A 26,483-nucleotide genomic window follows, 5' to 3' on the forward strand; every position below is an offset into this window, starting at 1 on the left:
GGAAGGAAGAGCTTAGGGCACTTCTTTGGAAAGGCTAAGAGACGGGTGGCTTGAGGGCACTGTGTGCTTTTCTTGGGGAACGACACACTGAGCAACAGCCATTGTCTACTTGATGATGCTGTCTGGTATTTTTGCTACTCCTATTAATGCCCATTTTTCTTGAGTCATTTTATCTAGGGGACATTGGCAGTACTTGATTGTTATATAATCATAAATTTATGGTTCTAATGCTAACACTTCATCCTTTTCAAAAGGTAAGCCACATTATAGAATACTGAGCATCAAATGCAGCTTAGCGAAATGAAAGTGGCAGTGGGATGTTAGTAGCACAGAAGTATTGAGCAAGTTTATCTAAAAAGGGAGAATGGAAAAAACAACCCACAGAATAGATGCATAAAAACCTCAGAAAAGATGTTAGGAGCAGCTGGTAATAAGACTAATGAGAACAAATATCTGAAACAAAATAATATTTCTTTATATATTGACAAGATTTGTAAAAAAATATATATTCTTCTTCCAGTATTCACAAATATAAATGTTTGTTGGTGCTATGATTCAAGTTAATTATAAATCTTAATTGCGCACCTTCTGTGCACAAACTACTGCACCAGACCAGAAGTGATATTGGCCCCACATTGAAGGAACTTTTAAAAACACACATATTGCGTGAACATAATAACAAACTTGAGACTGAACTGTGTTAACGACAGATTACTCTTTTAAGATGCAGACCTCAGCTAAGATGTAGCCCCTTGGACAATACTGGCTTATTTTATATCTCTCCCCACAAGGACGGGTCTTCCTTCTGCCAGCACTTGGTAAGCACAGCAATGTGCTGGCTGTGTGGCTGAATGGGGTTACAGGCTCGCTTGAAGTCTAAGGGCGCCCTCATGAGAATACAGACCACAAAACAGTGCAGGGTAAAACAGTGGGGCGGAGATCCAGCACAGTCAGCAAACAGTAGGAGAATCTGAGGAAACGAGGGAGAGGAGTGTACAGAAGAGGAGAGCGGGTGCCTGGAACACCCCAAGACCCCTCTAAGCAAAGCAATCAGACGTAAGAAGTCCTCCTACACGAAGCTCTTGCTTTGGATCACGGCCACAACTGACTGCCTGAATCAAAAGCAGTCTAATAGGCTGACCTGTGAGGTGTCCTGTTACCCAAGTGCCTAACAGACCCAGTAGGATCTTCCCTCAAACAGAGAGAGGGGTTTCTTATGACCAGGGGCCCCAGAGGAATATCTGTGGAGAATTGAGGCAGAGAAGCTGAGCTGTCTGCACGATGTCTCAGTTCTTCATAGGGCCAGCCGTGGGACTGCTGAGATGTCCTTGATGCAATTAAACCCTAGCATTTACGGTAATCTGAATGCATGTGTGATGTGAAAGAACCTAATTTGTGGTGTGTGTGTGTGTGTGCACGCATGTACGCTGTGAAAGGGCAGAGAAAGTGGATTTAAGAGAATAATGAGCAGAAAGCAGAGGTGACCTAGATGGAGGGAGAAGAAATGGACATGTGAAGAGGAAAAATAGCAAAGATCCCCTCCTTTGCTTTTTGCTGGGCCTGAGGCAAACAGCTGTGCCCAGTGCCCCTAGAGGTTACACTGCTACCTTTGGCAAGACATGGTGCTTCTCCACCCCTGAGGAATCCAGAAATAAGAGACAGGAAGCATGGAGGCTAATGCATCCTAAAGGATGAAAACATCAATCCTGGTAACGTGAAAAAGTAACAAGGAGTCTGGTGTTATTTTCAGAAGTCAGGCTCAAAAAGTCTTAGGAATGAGACACACTGGAGGGTCATTAATGTGGCCAAATGAGACAAGAATGTGTGAAAACACTGGTTTTTATATTCATGGGGGCATCCATTGAGAACCAAGGCTTACTGTTTCTTGATTATAAACATAATACTTGCTCATTGTTGAAAGTTTAGAAAATACAGCATGCAGGCACACAAAAAACACAGATGTATATACGTGTGTGTGTGTGTGTGTGTATGTGTATATATCCCAGTAATCCCAGAACTGAGAAAAATCAAGTCATTTTATAAAAGTTGGTCTGTTACAGAGGTTGTGTATGAACTTAAACTTGGATGATAACAGTGAAGAAGTTAAATTTCAGCTTAGAATCAGTTAGCTGATGACAGTCTGCAGAATATAACTTTAGTCAACACAACTGACAGGAGCAAGTCATAATCCAGGATTCCAGGCCCTAAGAAAACGTGGAGCTCAGATATTCTCTGTTTAGGTTGACTTTGGTCCATGCACTCTGGCAGGTGTGGCCAATCTGAAATAAACGAGGTGGCTCTGGATCAGTGGCCACAGATAGGTCCAGCTAAAGAACCAGGCTATTTGATCTGAGGCACTGTCCTTACTAACATAATTTCTGCTGTACTAGAAGAACAAGCTGCTCCTTCATTTTATCATGAGGTTATTCTAGGGTGTGTCTTACGAAAGCACCTGAAATGTCTTTAGTATTATTATGAGCTGTCATAAACACACACTGTCAGAACCTTAGAGCTTGGAGAGTCTGGGGTGGACACAGCAGGGTGAAGCTTAATTTAAAGCTGTGTCTCCAGCCTGTAGAAGAGGCCAGAGGAAGAAGACAAGCCTTGATTCCAGCTGGACCAGGAGCTTCCTACCCTCTGGGCCAGGGATTCAAATGGGGAGGAATGCTGGCCCCTTCCCCTCTTGCTCTACTGCTTCTTCTACTTGAGAAGCTCCCTTCTCCTGCCCTTTCCTCCTACAATGTAAACGCTCCCTAGCAAAGTATTTAAGAGGTAGCAAAGTGTATGTAGTGGGTGCTACAAACAAACGGCTTGAACAAAGAGATGTCTTCACGACAGGCCAGGCACCCTCCTTATCTCTAGGTCCAGATGCCCACGGCAACTACACAAGCTCTAATGAAGCCTAAAGTCATCACAGCTTCCCTCTCTACCGCCGGAGCTTTATTCTTCTGAAAAAGAGCACATCAACTTAACAAATTCAGTTGCTTCTATGAATGAAGTTTTCATTATAAACATAAATCCTTTCACAGTATTTGTTGAGCTAAGCTGCTGACCTAAAACAACAACTGCTCTTCAAAGGCAGCTTGCGACTGTACCAAGGTCTTGAAGGAATTCCATAGGTTTGTAAGTGATTTATTGTCCCCATAGCATTGTGATACTAAGAAGAGTAAGAGGTGCATATTTCCAACTAATTATTGTTGCTTAAGCAGCATAACCGTTTGTTTTCCTATGGCCACCAATGGATAATGGACAATTAGCATTACAAAAATACCTCAGAAAAATGAATCATCTTACAATATATCACTTATTAAATCTTATTAAATGAAAGACGACATAATTGTAATATGCAACTTATATCAACTAACAATAATTCTCAGGATTTGGAGATAGACATAGCAACAATAAGAAGATTACTAAACATACCTGAACTAGTTCTGCCTTTAATTCTTCTTTTTCCTCCTCAGAGAGCATGCTAGGGAAGTCAGCACTGGCTCCTGTGTCTTCATCTCTTCCTTGCAGTGGTTCAGTCTCCAACAAACCTTTAGGCAAGATTGGCAAAACATAACGCAAGTTAAAAAATGAATTTAGGGCTTCCCTGGTGGCGCAGTGGTTGAGAGTCCGCCTGCCGATGCAGGGGACGTGGGTTCGTGCCCCAGTCCGGGAAGATCCCACGTGCTGCAGAGTGGCTGGGCCTGTGAGCCGTGGCCGCTGAGCCTGTGCATCTGGAGCCTGTGCTCCACAACGGAAGAGGCCACAACAGTTGAGAGGCCCGCGTACCGCAAAAAAAATAAAAATAAAAAAATAAGAATTTAGCCAAATTCTACTTCCATGGTCTGAAGAACTAGATACTCTGACTGACCCGCCCACTGAAAAATAACTAAAAATTCCAGAAGAAAGAAATCCTTCTAAATGTGTCCTGAGCTGCCAAGAAAGTAAAGAATCCTAAGAATCCCCAAAAGTAAGTGAAAGTGGGAAGTGGAGATGTAAACAAAACAAGTCTTCATTAATTCTACATTTACCACCCAGCCTCAGTTTTTACTGTCCCATGGGATGCAGGGGGCAGAGGACAAAGCCCAGGGCCACGGAGGGAGAGAAGGTTATGGTGAGACCCTCCTGCCCACAGGGCTACACCCTGAGAGTAAGGTGACCTGGAAGTAAACACCTTCACTCCCCACAGGCATCTGCAAGGCAAATTGCCTGCCTGACACTCAGCATGAAATGGACAGGGCAAAAGGGCTTCCCCTGAGAAATCACAACCTCCCAGGTGGTCCAAAAGAACCTCGAGATAAGAGAGTATCAAAACTTTTTTCCACTTCGATGTGGAAATATGCAGATATGGAATCTGGAGCAGCTGCAGCTGTGAAGAAGTACTGTGGCCACACTGACTCTGTCAGAGGGAGGTGGGAAGTGCCTGGACAACGCAAATGCATATGTCCTCTGTAAACAGGCGCACATATATACGGAAGCTTTATTTATGACATGAATTATGACAGAGCTGGCATTCATACATCTCTGGAAAAAGGAAGGTCTTTTAATAAATTGTCCTGGAACAAATAGTTTTCCATATAGTAAAAATAAAATTGGACACCTTCACACCATTAACAGAGATTAAATTATAAATATTTTAGAAGACAATATGGGACTTTATATTTATGAACCTCTGGGTAGGAAGGGATTTCTTGAGACACAAAAAAAGGGTAAATCATGAAAGAAAGGATGGATAAGATTAAGAATGAGTTATCACTTCACACCTGTCAGAATGGTTATTGTCAAAAAGACCACAAATAACAAATGCTGCTGAGGAGAAAAGGAAACACTTGTGCACTCTTGGTGGGAATGCAAATTGGTGCAGCCGTTATGGAAATAGTAAGGAGGTTCCTCAAAAAACCAAAAATAGAACTACTATATGATCCATCAATTTCATCTCTGGGTGTTTAACCAAAGAAAACAAAAACACTGACTTGAAAGATATATACACCCCAATGTTGATAGAAGCATAATTTACAATAACAAAGATCTGGAAGCAACCTAAGTGTCCATCAACAGATGAATGGATAAAGAAGACATGGCATATATATATATATATATATATATACACATACACACACACACACGCAATGGAACATTAGTCATATAAAAGAATGAAATTCTGCTATTTGCAAAAATGTGAAGGGACCTAGAGGGTATTATGTTTAGTGAAATAATTCAGACAGAGAAAGACAAATACTGTTTGTTATAACTTATATGTGGAACATAAAAAAATAAAACAAATAAAACAGAAACAGCTCACAGATATAGAGAACAAACTAGTCATTACCAGTTGGAAGAAGGATGGAGGAGGGAAAAGATAGGGGTAGAGGATTAAAAGAGACAAACTACTATATAAAATAAATGAGATACAAGGATATATTGTACAGCACAGGGAACATAGGCAATATTTTTAGAATAACTTTAAATGCAATATAATCTATCAAAATACTGAATCACTATATTGTACATTTGAAACTAATATAATATTGTAAATCAATTCTTAATCAAAAAATAAGAATGGGTATTCCCTGGTGGTGCAGTGGTTGGGAGTCCGCCTGCCGATGCAGGGCACGTGGGTTCGTGCCCCGGTCTGGGAAGATCCCACATGCCGTGGAGTGGCTGGGCCCGTGAGCCATGGCTGCTGAGCCTGCGCGTCCGGAACCTGTGCTCCGCAACGGGAGAGGCCACAACAGTGAGAGGCCCGTGTACCGCAAAAAAAAAAAAAAAAAAAAAAAGAATGTTTCTTCATCAAAAACACTAACTGTATGAAAAATAAAAAGACAAGCCACTAATGGAAGAAGATATCTCCCAGATGTAGAACTAGCAAAATTAGTTCCCAGAATAAACAGAATTCCTACCAACCCACATAAACAATGGAAATAACCCAATAGAAACATGGGCCAAAAAACCCAAACAGATTCATTACAGGGAGAAATCACAAGTGGTTAATAAATCCTGAATAACATGCTCAACCTCATAGATATTCCGGGAAATACAAATTAAAACATTTCACACCCACTGGATTAGCAAAAAGTTAAGAGTTTGATGATATTAATAAAAGTTGATGACTATGTAGAGGATGGAAACTCTGATACACTGCTTGCAAAAATATAAATAGATACAAATAACTTGAAAAAAATGTATCATTATCTAGTAAAGTTGAACATTCACACACCCTACAATCCAGCATTCCACACCTATGGATATACCCAAGACACTCATACATCAGTACCTGAGGTCATTAATAAGAACTTTCATGATAGCAAAAAACTGTAAATCAGCAAAAGTCTATCAACAGGAGAACATATAAGCACACCGTGGTCATTTACACCAAGACAACTCGACCCCTAGTGAAATGAGTCAACTACAGCCATGCACGCCACATGGGTGAAACTCAGAAACAAGATGCTGAGTGAAAAACACAAGTTGCAGAAGAATAATAAAGTATAACTGCACTTATATGAAGTCTCCAAACACACAAACTAAATAAAGTACTGTTTAGGAATAAAAGTAAAAAGACAAGCAAGGCTATGGTAAAAAATTCAGGACCATGGTTTTCTCTGAGGAGTGGGGGAGACCAATTTCAATGCTAAGTATTTCTTTTTCATGAGTAATACCTGTTCGTTGTAAAAGATAATCAAATAAAATGACCCATTAGTCATTAAAATTACGCTTAATCACACTACCCAGGAATAATGATCATCTTGTCCATCCTTTCTGGTCTTTCTTCTATGCATTTGCTTACATTTTCTTGTATATATTTACATGCATTTACTGTTGTGAATTTAATTTACTTTTTCAATAGGATAACATGATATCCTTCATGTCTCAAAACACATATCTACCTTTATTTATTTTTATGGTTGTACAGTATTTTGTCTCATGTATGACTGATAATTTATCCTGTTTATTGGGGAGCTGCAGTGAACATCTCCTTGCCAAGTCATTAGGCAAAATCTTGATGATTTCCTAGACACTGGGTTACAGAGGCAAAGGCCATGGACATTTTTAAACCTTCTGCCTGGTTATCCCCCAGAAAGGTGGTGCCAATTTTATGCAAACATCAGCAACCTAGGAGAGTATCTCTAGATTCTCCGTACAAGAATGTTAAGTAGGTCATTTAAAAGGTTTTAAACACTGTCATTTATTTTTGCTGGTAAATATTTATGTTTACATGTGGCCAATATATTTTTAGTCAGTGTTCTAGGATAACTGTCTAAATCAGGAATCAGCAGTAATTCCAAGCACAGTTTTAAGAGATGCGCCCAGAAGGTAAGCTGCCCACCTGCACTGGGGGCTGGGGAAGAGCCATAGGAGGAACCTGTAAGACACTCTGGTCTTCTCCCCAACTCAGCCTGGCCCAGGAACTTAGCAGATACTGCTCAAACTTAGCCAGAACCTAAATTCTCCATCTTCTCCTTTCTTGACAGTATGAGAGGACATGTACCAGGGAACAGACAACAGTTCCAGGCACTTAGACTTTTCAAGACATCAAACGTCTTTAGTATCTTCCTATATTCTAGGAAGATTCGAAATCCATTTAAATTGCTCATATGTGAATTGGGAAACTTCTAGCAAATTTAGGGAAGGACAGACCTCCCCTTATCCAGCAGGTAGCTTCTACTTTTCAGGGGGAAGGTATATACATCTCATAAAGTGAGATATTTCCTGCACTGGCTTCAGCTCTGATCTGTCATACATGCCACTCCTCAGAGACATCATGAATCTCAAAGTTTCTCTCCCAGAAAGCAGCCATTCAGGAAATCTGCCTGGAGCCCAGAAGCTGCTATTTAGGTCAGGTCTAATTAGACCAGCTACCTTCTTTACTCTTGTCTTTGAAATAAATGTCAGTTCCCTATCATTTTTTTGACTCACTGCGTTAGGGAAGCAGCAATCACTCATGAGGTCAAAGGATAATTCCAGAATCAAGGAGTAGGGGGAAAAAGGAGTTCGATTTTAAAAAGTGATTAAACAGTGAAAGAGTCAAAATCAGAAAGAAAAAAAAAGCAAATAGGAAGAGATACCAAATGACAGATGATAATGTGAGAAGGGCAGTAAAATGAGAATAAAATAACCTAGTTACTATGGAAGAAGATATTAGAGAAGATTAAAAACATATTTTTAATAAAAGCAATAATTAGTGGGCAAAACTGTTCAAGAAGCACAATTTTTAGCGGGTACCAATACATTATGAATTTTGTTCTCTTTTCCAAATGTGCAGACTACGCCGCCTTTATCTAGCATAGAAGAAAGAGACTACAACAGGAGTTGGGACACTTGGAATTCTGCCTACCTGTGGGCTTGCCACTAACCAGCAGAGGACACTTGACGTCAATTTTCTCATCTGTAAAATGGGTACCTTACAGGATTGTTGTTAAGATTAAATGATGTTAAATCAGATAAGATATGTGAAAATGTTTAAATTTCCGTACAGACCTCAGCAACATATTGGTGAAATTTGGGGGTGACGGTTTTTAAAAGTATTAATGTGCTATGTTCTCTTTTGTGTTTTAGCCTCCCCAAGATATAGTATTTTCCTAGCTGATCTAAGGCATCCATCTGTCTGAGGCAGAGAAAGGAGCAAAAGAAACACAAAGATTAATATTTAGATTTTTGGCATCTGAAATTGGATTTGCCAGGAAGACAACAGTTTTGCAAAATAGGCAATATTCTTAGGAGGGGATGTTCTCCACATCTTTATTTCCCTCTTTGTACATCAGAAGCCAAGGCCAGGACATCCAGGCCAGGAAGTTCCCCTTAGGTACACAGTGCATGAAGATTTACCAAGGATGTACGTACCTCCTGCTCTGTGCCCCGGAGCAGGCGGGAAGAGGGAAGGGAGAAAGAAGGAGAGGAGCTGTGAGGTGTGTATGTCCAATCTTTCCCTTTGGGTTTTGGCCCAGAAAGATTTACAGAGGAACCTGCTGGAGGTTCTGTTTGCTTCTCCAGACCCACCCTCTATCCTCTTCCACTCTGCTCTGTGCCTGGGAGACTGGCCTAAGGATTACATCAACATGGTTCCCTCACCCTTCTGCTTCCTTTCTGCATTGGCCATCAGAGCCCCAGCGGGACCCTGTGGGACAGAAAGGGGCAGGGACTGCCTCTCTCCCTGCCAGGCTGCACTGTGCAGTTTTATTTTTCCACCACCAAAAACCACAGCTTCTGTTCAGTAGTTTTCTTCTACAGCTCAGCTCTTGTCAAGTTCCTAGAACCCTGCCCTGTCCTCCAGCCTAGGGATTGTACTGACTTCCTGCTGCTATTGCTCTGAGGAGCTTCAACATCCCCTGTTGGTTTCCCTTAATTCTTCCTATATTTCTAATAGTCCCTTCATTAAACTCTTGAATCAGGCACCCCTTTTGAGCATGTCATCCATTTACTTCTTTCCTGGTCCCTGACTGATATAGGGAGCCTGCCCCACTCTGATTTGGAGGGCAGTGGTCGCTCCAGAGAAAAATATCTTTCAGGCTGTCCTGCACCAACCTGGAGCACAGCCATATCCCTATCAACAGGTGCTGGGTGGTTGGGCATCTTGGCCCTTGGTGTTTAGTTCCCCAATTCACTCTTCTGCAGTCAGTTAACCATGCATGGGATCCAGAACTCCCCTTAGCACTTAGAGAAACTTGCTGCCTTGGCAAAGGGTTGGTGCCCCTGCAGCAGGAGCGGAGGTTACTGGCCCTGGCCAGAGGTCTGGGTGGAGGGGGTGGAGAAATCAGCCATCAAGAGCCAAAGTGCAGCTGAATCCGCTTGGAAAGGCTACTGGGCCCAGACTCAGGTAAGGAAGACAGGATCATAAGTAATACCTGCAGAAAACGTCAGCATCGGAAGACTTCATGGTCCCAGTGGCCCAAAGAGCCAGAGGAGAAGCCAAGGCACTACATGGGCCCTTCCTGCTTCCATATACCAGACATCCCCTTAGCTGGGACAAGGAAAAGGGGAGCTGAAAAAGGAGAATTCTGAGCTAGAGGGTAATTTTACTAAGGAATTAAGTACTATTTAAAGGGGCTTTTAAAATGATTGTATTGGAATGGACTAAAGCTATTTTTTCTTCCCCACTATCCAAAGCGCAAGGGTAGTAGAGGTACAGGTATAGGTCAGGTACGGAGCACAAGTATGTGCACCAAGGTGTGGTGTGAATAAACCTTGCAAACCTGCTGTGGGGTATTTTGCACTTCAAGATGCCCATTTTACTTTCATTAGTACATGCAGCAAAATATACAGACCTGTCTTAATAAAAGTAACAGATATTCACAGGAATGACTCTACCGCAGGAATTGTGCTTCTGCATTGGCCAGGTGACATCCTGGTCTGTAAATACTCGTCAAATGCTACCATCCACCTGCTTTCACTATACCTACAATGACCCAGTGATGACTCATTTTAAGTCCCACATATGGGACTGAATGACACAACAAACTGAACCAGATCCAACTGAGAAGTCACTGTGGGCCAGTCTCAGCCTTTGCTAATGGGGACCTTCACTCATGGGACCTGGGTTCAGAGTCTGGCTCAGCTACTAGTTGCTGTGTTCTAACTTAGGTTAGTCTGAGTCCTAAGCCTATGCCTTTACCTGGCTTACAACCATCTGAAGAATAGTAAACAAAATGCTGCTGAGTACAAGTCAAGAATGAACTTTGGATGAAAGTGCCTCCCCTCCGACCTTGAAATGAAATCACCTGTTGGCATCAACGTACTTGAATGCATCTGGCCAAGCGCTCCCCTGGGTTAGGCTGTGGCTTCATGCACATACTGAAACAGTACAGATAGCTATGAGGTAAAATGATTATGAACTGTGATTTCAGACGAGTGACCATACCCTGAATTGTTGGCAAATATATAAAAGTTCCAGAATTTCTTTTAAATAACAAAAGAATCTTGCATGTTTGTGTGCGTACACCATATTCAGGAATTAAGAAATAAATCCAGCAAAGGAAGTGCATATTTTCAAAAAGAATACAAAGTTATCCTAGGACTTAATAAAAAAAAAGATAGACCTGGATAGACCTAGAGTCTGTCATACAGAGTGAAGTAAGTCAGAAAGAGAAAGACAAATACCGTATGCTAACACATATATATGGAATTTAAGAAAAAAAAAATGTCATGAAGAACCTAGGGGTAAGACAGGAATAAAGACACAGACCTACTAGAAAATGGACTTGAGGATATGGGGAGGGGGAAGGGTAAGCTGTGACAAAGCGAGAGAGAGGCATGGACATATATACACTACCAAACATAAGGTAGATAGCTAGTGGGAAGCAGCCGCATAGCACAGGAAGATCAGCTCAGTGGTTTGTGACCGCCTGGAGGGGTGGGATAGGGAGGGTGGGAGGGAGGGAGATGCAAGAAGGAAGAGATATGGGAACGTATATATATATATATATAACTGATTCATTTTGTTGTAAAGCAGAAACTAACACACCACTGTAAAGCAATTATACTCTAATAAAGATGTTAAAAAAATTTAAAAAAGAATGCAATAAAATAGCTTAAATGAAAATTCACCATGCTTTAAATAATAAATCTACAACTGTAATATTTATTACTTAATTATATTTTCTTCATGATGTTTGGTAAAAATAGCTTCAGGCATTCTTTTAACATAAAACTTCAAAATATCTCCATTTATTCCCTAAGGGAAAAGCTACTGAGCTAATCTCATTATTGTTGGATTTATGATTATCTCTGAGTACACACACAAAAAGCTAATACATGTTAATCTGAGGAGGGTAGAAATTAAAGCTATAAGACAAACTTGTTTATTAGAATCCCTTCTGCACATTTACTAAATCTTCCACACAAAAAACCAAAATATTATTTCTTATGCACCTCCCTTCTTGAACTGCTTTTCATTCATTTACCAGAAACTCGTATCTAGCCTATTGCTGAATCACATGTAGAGCAGATAGGGCTTTGAATGCTTTTCCTTGTTTTGCCCTGTAGTTTTGGCAGAGGGCTCAAATGCTAAGAACAATATAATGAGAGCTTTACACTCCCACATCCTAAAAGCAAGGCTGGAACCCTAACGTAGGACGCGCCAGTGGGATAACCTATCTCCAGCCTTTGAGACAGGGGGTGACACAGAAACCCCAGCTGCCACCTATGGCAGTCTGTAGCTTTAACATATGCAGGGTCTCCCACTGCTGAGCACCGGGAAGAGTCCACGGTGGGCTTTCATCTCCCAAACACTCTCATATAGGAGTTGCTCAACTAATATTTGTTGAGTTAATCCCCTAGAATAGAAAATCAAGCTATCAACTCTTCTTTTTTTTTTTTTTTTTTTTTTTTGCGGTACGCGGGCCTCTCACCGTTGTGGCCTCTCCCGTTGCGGAGCACAGGCTCCGGACGCACAGGCTCAGCGGCCATGGCTCACGGGCCCAGCCGCTCCGCGGCATGTGGGATCTTCCGGACCGGGGCACGAACCCGTGTCCCCTGCATCGGCAGGCAGACTCCCAACCACTGCGCCACCAGGGAAGCCCCAACTCTTCTTTTTTTAAAAACACTGAAGTATTGTTGATTTACAATGTTGTGTAAAGTGATTCAATTATACATATATATGTCTATATATTCCTTTTCATTATGGCTTATTATAGGATATTGAATATAGTTACCTGTGCAGTACAGTAGGAGCTTGTGGTTTATCTATTTTATATATAGTAGTTTGTATCTGCTAATCTCAAACTCCTAATTTATCCCTCCCCCAATCCCTTTCCCCTTTGGTAACCACAGGCTTGTTTTCTACGTCTTACCAAGTCTTCCTGATGCCCTTTGCGTATCTTTTCATCATCTATCATATCTGTCTATCCTTCTGAATCTTCATTGCTATGACACAGTACTGCTTGCTGTGACTTAGGGCTTTTGTCACTACACACTCAAAATTATTTAAATCTTAGCTAAATTTTATCTCCTTGCTTATAGTCTCTTTCTCCACCACCCAATCTACACGACACTCAAATTAATATTTTGAACACATAACCTTCATCATGTTAAAACCCCGTTGCAAAAACATTACATGGATGGAATGGAATTGCTTCTAGCCTAAATTTGAAAATTCTTACACTAGCATTCAAAACCTTCCACGGCTGGCTACAAGTGGTGATTCCAACTAGCCTGCCTATGATTCTCCCGCCAAGGCCTCAAAACCCACCAGGCTGTCATATGCAGTGTTCCTCACTCGTGTTCTATTCATTCTTATGTTTTTGTGCCACTCCATCTCTCTCGAAAGCCTCTCTTCCCTTCCTCTTCAGTTTCTCTTCTAAGAATCCTACCAAGTTGCCAACAACACTAGAATAACAAGTTAACATGTCGTGTGCCTTAAATTGATCTAAAATGGCTCTTTTGCTTTCTCTATGTATTACGATGTACATTACTCTCTATATTATGATATACATTATTCTATATATTACTACTAAATATTATATAGAGTAAAAGCTACATTACGACTTGCATTTTATAAATTGCATTAATACACATAATACTATATATTACTATAATTATAGTTAAACAAGTTTATGAAGAAAATATTTCAGGCACTGTCCTGTAAAATTTTATTATCCTTCTTAAAATATGAAGAACACATGAGTCACCACTACTAATAGCATTATTTTCTAAAGCTTTGGTGTCATTTAATAATGTAGCTAAAAAAGATCATCTCTGTAATGCTCAGCCTGAGAGTGTACTAATCAGTTGAATAAGGACTTTATGCTTTTTACTAAGTATTTTATCTAAAGATGCTTCTGAGGTTGTAGACGACTAAATTAAATTCTTATACTCCATCTTTCCCCTTTTTTTTTTAATATGCTGTTTAGGTAATAATCCACATAGTCAGATGCTGGTTAAAATAGACTCTACTCTCTAAAGAAAAATTTGTGACTGACCAAAACCTAACATTGGCTAAAGATGGAAGTGACATGCTATTACAGATAGAGATAAACAAATACATGGAAATATTTCCTTCCGTTTCTCATTTACCCATATGTACAAGGTAACTGTCTTCTGACTGTAAGAGGAAACATACCCTTGATATAAAATTTTTAGGTGCATTGTGTATTGATGAGGTTACCAAAATTCAATAGGATACTAAAGTTAGCAGAAAGTATACGGCACGCAAGAGTTAAATAAGTACTGCAAAGCCCTGAAGGGCAGGCCATCTTCAAGGAGCTCAAATCAATCAGGGATGCACATAAACCTAAATTATCATTTCTGTGACTAAGGTCTGATCAGGACTCTTACCTACCGTCAGGGATAAGAATCCCAGACAGTCTGAACTGGCCCCATTTACCCAAGGCTTCCCTGGGCTCATGCCCAACCCACGCCTTTAGGGTGCTTCTGAAGGTACTGAGAGCTGTGGAAATTTGAGGGATGGAGAGGTCCTGCACCCCTATGGCTACAGTGGCGCTGCCCAGGCCCATGGGAGTGGCTTGATTTGTGGTATCATTTAACTGGGCTAACTACAGAAAATGTCCTTGCATTAAGACACGGCTTCAATTATTGTGAAAGACCAGCTGGCCATTCGGGCTGGGATCCCCAGGTTGGCTGCATCTTTGAGAGATGTCATATTCTGTAGTCTGTTAAGTCCAGATATTTTATTTCACTACTTCACATTGTGGTAATCAGCCTCTTAGATGATAGTTTCCACTAACAAATCTTCTGGGGGATTGATTTGCCAAGAAGACCAAATTTCTTTCGGGAAATTCTGTGCTCTCTACTTTCTCAGAACAAAATCTACTAGAGAAACCAAATGAACAGCAAAAGATTATCTGGTAAGCATTGGGAAGAATAAAGAGAGTTTGATGACTTCAAGATATTTATCACTTATGCTATATTTTAACCGCACAATTCATTGTCTTTCCCCTCCTTCAGATTATGAGGTTCTTTATACACTCTTAATACAAGGTTCTCCATAAATATCAATATTTGTGGACTAATTTAATTAGCTCTCATGACTTTACATATGTACTATTCAAATGTCTATGAATTAAATCTGATATTCAGTCAAGGGAGCCTCTGTCTTTTTGCAGTGTTGAAGACAAAATGATCAAGACTTACAACCATTAAACTCTTAGAGGAAAACATAGGCAGAACATTCTATGACATAAATCACAGCAAGATCCTTTTTGACCCACCTCCTAGAGAAATGGAAATAAAAACAAAAATAAACAAATGGGACCTAATGAAACTTCAAAGCTTTTGCACAGCAAAGGAAACCATAAACAAGACCAAAAGACAACCCTCAGAATAGGAGAAAATATTTGCAAATGAAGCAACTGACAAAGGATTAATCTCCAAAATTTATAAGCAGCTCATGCAGCTCAATAACAAAAAAACAAATAACCCAATCCAAAACTTGGCAGAAGACCTAAACAGACATTTCTCTAAAGAAGATATACAGACTGCCAACAAACACATGAAAGAATGCTCAACTTCATTAATCATTAGAGAAATGCAAATCAAAACTACAATGAGATATCATCTCACACCAGTCAGAATGGCCATCATCAAAAAATCTAGAAACAATGAATACTGGAGAGGGTGTGGAGAAAAGGGAACCCTCTTGCACTATTGGTGGGAATGTAAATTGATACAGTCACTGTGGAGAACAGTATGGAGGTTCCTTAAAAAACTACAAATAGAACTACCATATGACCCAGCAATCCCACTACTGGGCATATACCCTGAGAAAACCATAATTCAAAAAGAGTCATGTACCAAAATGTTCATTGCAGCTCTATTTACAATAGCCCAGAGATGGAAACAACCTAAGTGTCCATCATCAGATGAATGGATAAAGAAGATGTGGCACATATATACAATGGAATATTACTCAGCCATAAAAAGAAACGAAATTGAGCTATTTGTAATGAGGTGGATAGACCCAGAGTCTGTCATACAGAGTGAAGTAAGTCAGAAAGAGAAATACCGTATGCTAACACATATGTATGGAATTTAAGAAAAAAAATGTCATGAAGAACCTAGGGGTAACACAGGAATAAAGACACAGACCTACTAGAGAATGGACTTGATATGGGGAGGGGGAAGGGTAAGCTGTGACAAAGCGAGAGAGAGGCATGGACATATATACACTACCAAACGTAAGCTAGTGGGAAGCAGCCGCATAGCACAAGGAGATCAGCTCGGTGCTTTGTGACTGCCTGGAGGGGTGGGATAGGGAGGGAGACGCAAGAGGGAAGAGATATGGGAACATATGTATGTGTATAACTGATTCACTTTGTTATAAAGCAGAAACTAACACACCATTGTAAAGCAATTATACTCCAATAAAGATGAAAGAAAAAAAAAAGACTTACAACCAACGCAGTGGCCATTGACAGAAGTACTAAATAACGCAGCAGAGAAGTAACAATCAGCACACATCAATGTATCAGCTGTCCTGGCACCATCACTACATTCTTGTTACTGCATCTAGTCCCTTCAAGAACTACATTAAGCCAGAGGCTAGCTTTCATTCTATCAATGTTCTGCCTGAGTTTATACCTTTATATTCCCCAATAAAACAATTCTGTTTCTACTTCCTTGAAAAAGATACAAGTAATTAAAGGGAGAAAGTTTAAGAGGAACTAGGATCCTCAAGACATGATGGGTGTCCCTAGAATATTAACCCCATTTGGTAACAGAAAACACCTACAGCAGGATCTTACCCAACATCGCAACAAGTTGAAAATTGACATATACCTGGGACTATCTGTGGTAGAAAGGTGTCCCTTCACGTCACCCAGGACATGGTTGTGTTACACTGTCCAACTTCTGTGTTAATTTAGGTTGTTTAGAAAATATCAATAAAAGAAAACTTTAGTTAACTGTGAATACTGTAGAAAAAAATTTCTTTAAATGTTTAAAAGTGGGTCAAGGGAACAAGTATAGAAAACACTGGGTTTTCTTTAATGAAAGCCAGAAACAGAGAAGCTTAAGTTCCTTACAGTTGATGTGGTAGATGTGTTCCTCCGGGGGCTGCTTCTGAAATTCACTCATGTGAGGCCAATGTGAATCACAACCAAAGAGTGAGCCACTCAGACCTGAGTTTTTATTCCTCACCTGAGGTCACATGGCCTTATCCACACCAATGGCTTCTGTTGGTTACAAGCATTTCAAGTGACCACACTCAAAGCCATGGGAAAAAACCACGAAGTCAATTTTCAATTAAAAGATGTGACACGAGGCAGGCCTGGATGGGGAGGCTGCAGGACGGGGAGAGGGGACAGAGCCTGGAGCCGTGCCCCATGCTCCCAGCTGGGACATCAAGGCTGTCCATGGGGCCCGGTCTGCCGTGCAGGCTGTGCAGCGGGTCCGCAGTAGGCTGCCCAGGTGGGTGCGAGGGACAGGAAAGCATCCCTGGCAGGTTTGTAGCAGCCCACCTGGACAGACCCCTTTTGAGGACGGCAGCTTAGCTTGCACTGAGGACTGTGAAAGCATTTCATTGAGCGCTTGCTATGTGCCGAGCCTGGTTCTTGGCACCAAACGGACTGTGCCAGCCATGCAGCAAGGGGAGCGGGGGAGGAAATGGACGGTTTCCTGAGCGACAGGGACCTTGATGACGGCCGCTACCTGCCCAGGCCCAGGCCGTCCGCAGGTGGAGATGGCTATCCCTTGTACAGCAACCCACAAGGCAACAGGACAGCAAAATTCCTGTCTCCTATCGTGTGCGCGTGGTGGCCCTGGTGGGGTAAACGGCCAGCTATTTCCAGTACAACAGGAGGAGGAATTGTTTCAGGACAAATGAACCAGAAAACATCTGAGGCCTTGAAGATCCACCCATTGCTTTGAGAAAAGCTCCACCCAGACAAGATCCGCCTTCATGGATTCCGTGCAAAGTTCCTTTCCTTCTTGGCTTAAGCAGCTGCCCTGAAGGGTTTTCTCTTCTGTCTGCAATAGACGTGCTACCTAACCAAGAATTCCTAATTCCTCAGACACCTCAATCATGATAAGGTAGACACCTGGACCTTGGGTTGTAAAAAGATTGCTTGATCTGTTGGTTCCATCGTGAATCCGGACAGATTCCAGCTCTGGAATGAGCTCCAAAACTACCTCCTGGTGTGACCTCAGGCCATGGCCATGGTCACAAAGCACAGGGGCAGCAGAATGACACCGGGGTCTTGGGCGGGAATGCCATCGGCTTCTAAAAGATGGAGACAGACTGCTGTTTGGGTTTCCAAGAAGCTGGTAAGAAGCTCGACTGATGCTGCAAGTTCCTTAGTTACGTCAGGAATCCAGACCCGCTCATCACCGCCCATGAATCGGGAATGAGTGATTTCTGACACTGACAGCAGAATTTGAACATTATTTCAGCTCACAAAAGTATTGTCATCTGCAGAGGATGAGGCTGGATTTGGGAAATTTAAGTGCAAGATTGCTGATGTGGAAACCGTCTCGGGGAAGTGATCATGGGGTGCTTTTTCCTGTGACATAGTACAGTTTCTACATTTTTTTGTAGAACGTGGGGTAGAAATAGAGATTTGCAGATGTTGAGGCTTTTCGTCTTATTTTTGGTCTTTGATCCTCTGTGGGTACCAGTTCTTAAGGTGACGGCAATGCTTTCCTTGGTTTATACTTTTCTTTTTACTGGACTAGATAATCTTCTATCTTCAAACATCTAAAAAGTATACTACATTTTAGTCATACTTTAAGGGAGAGGAAAAAGGATGGTTTGGGCAGATGAGTATAGTTTGATTCAACTGAGATTAATGCTGATAGAATTTGAGAGTTTAAATATTAGAACCAAAGAGGAAACCAGTCACCAGAATCTGGATCTCATAAAGAGGACACATTAAAATTCCAAATATGCATGCTTTGTGCTCACCCTTAAGGATCCAGAGCTAGGTCTCCAAAGAGAAGTTGAAAGCAGAAAGCGTCTGAAAGAGCTTCCCCAAAATGGAAAAGAACTTAAAACTAAAGATCCTGATTAGATGTGTCAGAATTGCATGACTTCCGTCCTGGATTTACAAAGATTTGAGCCGTTTGAAGACAGCCTGCGTTTCCTACTTTAATATGAATGCCCTAGGCCTCTTCCCAAATCTTGTTGAGCTTCCCCAGAAGTGAGGGTGTCCAGTACACATTTCCCATATATGATTTTTAGTGGAGAGTTGAACTCTTGTTAAAAAGTGCGTGAAGGTACACACACAGATGTACATAAATGGAACTTAAGCATTTTTAAGGTAACTCCATCCATTTTCTGTAACTGTCATGGGCAACTTTTCGTCATTTAAAATACATGTAAGAGAATAAATAAATAAAATACGTGACATATTTATCATGAATCTTCTTGGCTTCTCCAATTGCCTACGTTTCAAGTATAAGATTAAGGCACTTGGAATATTCTTCCCATTCCGAACCATCATTTGCTATTCTAGAAAGGCACAGTTTGACACACACAAAACAGATGCACAGTGGATAAATCTGCAACTCAGACCAAAGCAATCCAAAAGCAGAGTGATAAAGACGCAGCAGCCACAAAGTTGTGAATAAAAAACCAAACAAATAGTTATGGAAAAACAAAAAATAACTAATCTTCCTGATGGACAGACTCTAGGAACTTCCTTCTCTGAATAAACTCCTACATTGATGTGGAAAAATAAAACTATTGCAAGAATGTGTATAGACAAACCAAAAATAGGCAGATCATTTAACTTTTAAATAATCCTTTTTTTGTATCCCCAACCTCATTTCACAACCCCCAGCCCTATATATACATATTCAACTTTACCTCTCATGAAACTTGGAAAAGGAAACCAAACCTGACAAAAGATAAATCCGCGGAATTTAACACCCAGCCTTAGATTTTTGCCTTGAACAAGAAGGAAGACAGTCTCACTTGTATTACAAGAAAAGCCCAAGGTAATAAACTGTCCTGTATTCAAACTCATCAAAAAAATTAACACTCATTTAAAAAAAAGAAAGAATCCCTTCTCCTTTTCTCTCTACTTCTCCCCTCTTTCTTCTTACACCATCAGAAATAGACTCGAGAATTAGATTTTCCATTTATTTATTTGGTGAGTCATCTTGAGATAACTGAGCTACAGTCAAGGGACCTGGGACCAGTTTCTCATTTCCTCCAACCCCTGAGGGAGTGAGACAGACACAAGCTTGCATATAGTCAGCTTCACTGGACAGGCTACACTCCCATCCTCGGTCATTCCTTGAATGCTCATGGGTCTTTGTAAAGGTCTGGGTCATTCTTCAGGGCAAGTTCAAGCAAAAAAAGTAAAACCATTCCCTTTACAATAGAAGACATCTTCTAGGGACTCAAGCAGAGCAAAATATAACTTCCCCCCACACCGCATATTTACAGAAAGGGGTAAATAGTAAGAAAGACCTCCATAGGACCAAGGTTCTTTTTTTTTTAAATAAGCTTTTAAAAGTTCTTTAGTCCTTATACAACATTATGGCTATGGTGAGAGCTAAAGAATAATGCCAGGATGCAGCCTATTGGTACCACAGGCAGACTTGAAGGCCTGATCATTTAAAAAGCATTGGCCAGAATTATAGGCAGCCTTCCCTTTACTGTTAACAATCAGTTCGGTAGCATTCACATTTCCCCAGTTTTGCTTATCAAATCTTTAGCATTTCAAATAGCTGCTACTGACAATGTCCAGGAGAAAATCTTTTTCTTCTGAAATCTCAGTAGGAAAATAAATGCTAAAAGAGATGGAAAGATGTGTTTCTGCATCATGAAATGTTTAGCAGAAATAAAGTATGCAAGAACTAGGAAAGTTTAAGGCAAGTCATACACAAGAAAATACAATGGCTAAATAATACATGAAAAGACAACCTTACTAGAAGAAGGAAAATGCAAATTAAAATTGCAAAGTGGTATGATTTTTCGTCTAAGAGATTAGCAAAAATTCGAACGCTGGAGGACAGCCTGTGTTGGCAAGGTTGTAGAGAAACCGGTCCTCCACCACATCACTGGCTTCCGGACTCTGACAGCCGATCGGGAGAGCCTCTGACCCTGCCATCCCACTCTTGAGAATCAATCTTACAGAAAAAAAGGAGAAGACGTAAGAAAATAGGTATAAGTATTTACTGCAGCATTGTTGGTAGCGGCAGAAAACTAAAAAAACCTGGCTGCCCGTCAGTAGGGGAACACCTGAAAGAAGTACAGGATTCCCATACTGCGTACTATTTTTCAGTTATTAAAAATAATGAACTGGATTGACATTCATGGACCAGGAGGAATGTTCACTGTATGTTGTTAAATGTGTAAAGCAACCTGCTACATCATGTTCACCCATGACCCATTTGGGGACAGCAATGAAAACTGCTGGAGAAGGCAGTCTCAAGCATGCAGTCTTTGGACCCCCATTTGGCTGACCGAGAAATGGGCCTTGTGCCTGGAACACTTCCTTACTAAGAGAGAAAGAGCCCACATAGCCTGTGCTGGGCTTATCACCTCGTGAGGGAATCTCTTTCCCTATCTCAGGCTCAGTGGTGCTCTTTTGCTCTGCTTAAGCATGTGCGTCCATGGCCTTCAAGTGCACCCCAGCTTTCAGTATTTCAGACTCCACAGGGGTGCAGTTGGGATCATTCCTCTCTATTGCTGATGGTGGTAGAAGGGACAGCGGTGAGTAAGGTCAACTGCCCCAGTCAGCTGCTGGGGGAGGGAGGGGACCTGCTAGCCATGAAGGACCTAGGCACAATACTGAAGCTGACCTTGCCTTCTCTTCTATACAAGCAAAGCATTGTTCCATCTAGAGCCTGACCGCGTTGTTGTATTTTCCTTGGCAACTCCAGTATCAAGATACAATGGACAGGAATGTTTAGAGTCCTCTCCTAGCATTGGTGCACAGTGCTCTGCTCCTGTGGGATTAATAACCAGCACACAGTACTCTGCCCAACAAAAATACCTTTTATATGTGGACATGAATATCTGTGTGTTTGTAAGAACACTGAGGAAGGTGAGAAAAGATACACACCAAATCATTAATGCTGTTCACTTCAAAAGGGTGAGACTGGATACGGAAAAGATTAACTCTGTTTTACATAGCTTTGTATTACCTGGCTGGTTACAGTAAGCATGTGCAAGGGACTGAATGTTTGTGGTCCCCAAATTCACATGTTCAAATCATAATACCCAATGTTTTGATATTAGGAGGTGGGGGGTCTTTGAGAAGTGATTAGGTCATGAGGGTTGAGCCCTCATGAATGGGATTAGTGCCCAGAGAGATCTCTCCCCACTTCCACCATGTGAGGACACAGCAAAAGATGGCCATGTATGAACCAGGAAGTGGGCTCCCACCAGACACAGAATCTGCTGGCACCTTGATCTTGGACTTCCTAGCCTCCAGAACTGTGATAAATTTCTATTGTTTAAGCCACCCAGTCTACAGTATTTTTGTTATGGCATCCCGAATGGACCAACATAGCATGTAATTGTTAAAATTTTTCAAAATTTGTAATTTCAAATTTCAAATTTATGTATAAGTAAAACCTAAAAGGATTACAAAAGTATAAATATAGATATAAGATACTACCTATCCTAGTTAATTCAGGTAAGAAAGATAATACTTAAATCTTGGCTATTAATTTTTAAAATATCCAGAAAATGGGTTCAGGAGTCCCATGGTTGCAAATATGTCTCACAATTGTTATAGTAAGGAAGTCCTTTCTAATGTCTAACTCAAATTATTCTCACTACCATCAAAGCAAATGCCTCATTTCCATTCAGGTCAACCAACATTTATTTATTTACTATTTATTATCTTTTGTCAGTGGAATTAGTGAAAAAATACACAATATCACTGATGTGGTATTTTTAACAATATTAACTGGTATGCTCAGCAAACTATCTTAAAGACAAATATCGAAGACTAACAACAACAAAAAGGGTGAAATATGTTAAATGCCAAAAAATGGAGGACTATTTATACACTCTGGTAAATCCATAAAAAGGAACATTTTGCATCATAAAAAAATCATTTTCCAGACAAACAATTAATAATAACATTAAAAGTTAAAAATATCATGTTAATTTTAAAACATATAAAACCATAGTTTCAAATTTTATATCAAATATTAAAGTGCATAGGGCTTCCCTGGTGGCGCAGTGGTTGAGAGTCCACCTGCCGATGTAGGGGACACGGGTTCGTGCCCCGGTCCAGGAAGATCCCACATGCCGCGGAGCGGCTGGGCCCGTGAGCCATGGCCGCTGAGCCTGTGCATCCAGAGCCTGTGCTCCGCAACGGGAGAGGCCACAACAGTGAGAGGCCCGCGCATCGCAAAAAAAAAAAAAAAAAAGTGCATATATTTTCTATGCATAGAAAAAGACTATATGAAGGAAATCCACAAAAATCTTAAAAATGAATATTACTGGGAAGTGGATTTACAGGTGATTTTTTTTCATTTACTTCCACTTTCTTGTATTCTTCAAATTTTCTAAAATAAATATATATTAGGAAGAAAGTACAGATCTTTCTAGTTGGGTTCCTCAGGGTCCCTACATCGTTCCTATCCTGGTCTGTAACATCACAGTAGAGTCTTTGATATCTCTTTACTGGATTCAGAATAAAATATAACCCTCGAAGCAGAGCATCGAGACTGAGTAGAGCCCCTCTATGCTGGGCCCTTCAGCCTTTCTCCATCAGGCAGCCTACTCTCCAGCTGTACCAGCTCACCAGTCATTCTCAGAGCCCTGGGCAATCTCTGCTCCCATTCCTCTACTCACGCTACTCTTTGGCAAGTCATGCCCTTCCCTACCATCTTCATGTGTCCAACACTGCTTCGTCCTCTAAGCCCAGGTCAAATGGTGCCTACACTGTGAAAGCTTTTCTCTGAATTAACTGCTTCCTCGTGTATGTGTCTTATCTGCTCTCACTGGTTCCATTCCGGCACTCATCACATTGAATTTAGGGCTTACTAGTCCTTACCCATGAACTCTTCAAGAATAGAGACACTGTCATAATCATGTCTGAATCTCCAGCACTTAGCATCGTTGTGGCATAAAACAGGAGAATTATTGGAACCTCCAGCCAAAAATCACCAGGAAAATAGAAAAAACAAGAAGGATCACTGGATCAAGGAGACCTTTCTGAGCAAGAGAGTCACAGAGTCTTACAAATTGCAATCAAAAATCAAAATCAAGGACGATTTTTAAAAAGTCATACGTGGGAGGATAGATTTTTTACATATGTAAGAACGAATATGTAGAACGAATAGATGAGTCTTTTCAATTGTGTCAGTGTTATCATCAAAGAACAGTAATATATACAGTATATGTATAAACCATTAAATAACTCATTCACTTTACAGTTTTGGTATCAGTGGGAGACAATGCACACTTCTAAATCATGAATGGTGGTTTTTATTTCAAATACAGAGTGGGCAAAGGAACATGCTTGAAGAAATCCTAACTTACACAAACTGAGCGAAATGGACCCAGGCAAAGGGGGTCTGGCTTTTCGAAGGTGGCTGAGGAGACAGTGTCTTTGGAGACAGCCGGGGAGGTACAGGGAGAGCATACAGTTCCAGAGTTCCCGCCCTCCCTGTCTCTCAGACAGTGCTCACATGCCCACCGCAATCAGAAGTCTTCAGAAGCCGGTCGACTGTCCCACACTCGCAGACACACAAGCCTTTGCTCACTCTGGGGATAAATGACTATTGAGGAACATTTAAAAATTAGCTCACACTGAATTATTGAGAAACTGTGTATATCATTTGTCTCTATTTTGTGAACACATTTCTGATATTTTCAATGCACATTTTTTCAAAGAAAATACATATTTAAATCTGTGGCTAGTACAATTTTGTACACGTGGTCAATTTTCAACACATTTTTAACAAATGACTAAATCTAGAACTATTTTTTTAAAAAAGATCAAAGAATTTATTAATGGAACTTATGGCATGCTAAACATAGAAGCAGGAAGAATCCTGGTCCTCTTTTAAAATCCTTCCCAGTGGGTGGCAAACAAAACTTAAAAACCAGTCTTCAAGTAAGATGACTGAAAGAAGGGTTTAAATAATTATCATGGCTTTAAAATGTATGTTCTTCTAGAAAGGTGCCACCGCAGAAGTTCAACACAGACTACGAAACATGGCAGTGACGTAGGCTCACCTACGTATCCCAGGCAACCCAACCCAGGCAGGCAGATGGTAATCACCCACTAAGGAGACTTCATCTAATGATGCAACAACGTGGAAACACAAGGCAAGTCGAGCTTTACAAATTGCTCTATGATTCTAAAGCATCCTTGTGCAGTAAGTCATTTAAAAATTTTCATCAACATCTGATATTTTGTGATACAAGTGCTCAATTCTAGCACATTTTCTTATATATTAAGGCAAGCTGAACTTGATATCTTCTTCCTTTAGAGTTTCATTTGAATTGAAGTAAGTGTCTAAACACAGAATTTAACACTTGACCTTTTCTTGGTTTTGTGTGTCATGCAAACATCAGTAATTATTTAGTAAATCATACAAGTCTAGCAAAACATTTTTTAGGCTGTATGATTGGTAAAAATTAAAATCAATAAAATCCAGCCTTAGATCCTTCAATCCACAATCAAGAAACCAGCTGAATAGATAGGATTGCTTGTTTAAATTAAAACAAACAAACAAACAAACTACCTTTACTTTTGTTTTCTTTCACCACAATCAGATTTAGTTTCATAGCATTGTCTAGATTTTATAGGCTGTTTCTTTAAGTGCCAGAAGAGGTCAGTATTGTTATGTTATCATGTATGTTCTTTTTCCTAAGGATGAAGGAAAATGAGCCAACCTTGCCCTTTTTTGCTATGACTTTTCAGTCAAATGGGTTTCTCTACCCCAGCACTATTTGACATTTGGGGCCAGAGGATTCTTTGTTGTGGAAGACCATCCTGTGCATTGTAGGATGTTCAGTAATTTACAGGGCTTCTGCCAGACAGATACCAGTAGTACCCTTCCCCCAGCTGGGACTATCAAACTCTCTCCAGACATTGCCCCGTGTTTGCAGAGCAAAACCACACCCAGTTGAGAACCATTAAGGAAGCTCTCCTGGGGCACAGAGGCAGCCCCACATCCACAATTATGGCTGCTGGGAAGGAGGTGACACTTGTGTCCTTCATGTGTCAGGCCCTAGGTCAAGGGGCTCGATGCTCATTAATTCACATGGTTAGGCATCCCTACCCCTAATTTATAGATGAGAAAATTGATGTTCACAGAGAGAAAATGGTCGAGCCAGGTTTCCCTGCTTTTTCTATATTCCCTGCTTTTTCTATAACTTATCTCAGTGTGTCCCTAGGCCTCCCAGCTCTGGAAGCTGCTCATGTGTTTGCAGATAGATTTCCCTTACTCCATGCATCCAAACGTGTGTAGAAGGGTAGAATAGGGGCAGCCACTGCAAGTGAGTAGAAATGTAAAATAAAGAAGAATTTTGTGATTTTTTTCCATCTCCAGTGAATAACCGAAAACTCACTTAACCTGGCCACTACAGGTTTCAAACACTACACAAGATGCCTTCAAAGACAACA

General features: G+C 40.8%; 1 protein-coding gene across 4 annotated transcripts in view; it reads right to left on the reverse strand.

Moving 5' to 3' along the window:
* TPD52L1 (TPD52 like 1) overlaps positions 1-26,483 on the reverse strand; it is a 99,659-nt gene that overhangs the window by 32,958 nt on the left and 40,218 nt on the right. For all 4 annotated transcript variants that reach the window (XM_067702193.1, XM_067702192.1, XM_067702196.1 and 1 more), the window contains exon 2: positions 3,424-3,539. In XM_067702193.1, the coding sequence (XP_067558294.1) occupies positions 3,424-3,539 (116 nt within the window). The remainder of the gene's footprint in view (positions 1-3,423; positions 3,540-26,483) is intronic.

Source organism: Pseudorca crassidens, chromosome 13, assembly GCF_039906515.1.
Source record: "Pseudorca crassidens isolate mPseCra1 chromosome 13, mPseCra1.hap1, whole genome shotgun sequence".
Lineage (NCBI taxonomy): Eukaryota > Metazoa > Chordata > Mammalia > Artiodactyla > Delphinidae > Pseudorca > Pseudorca crassidens.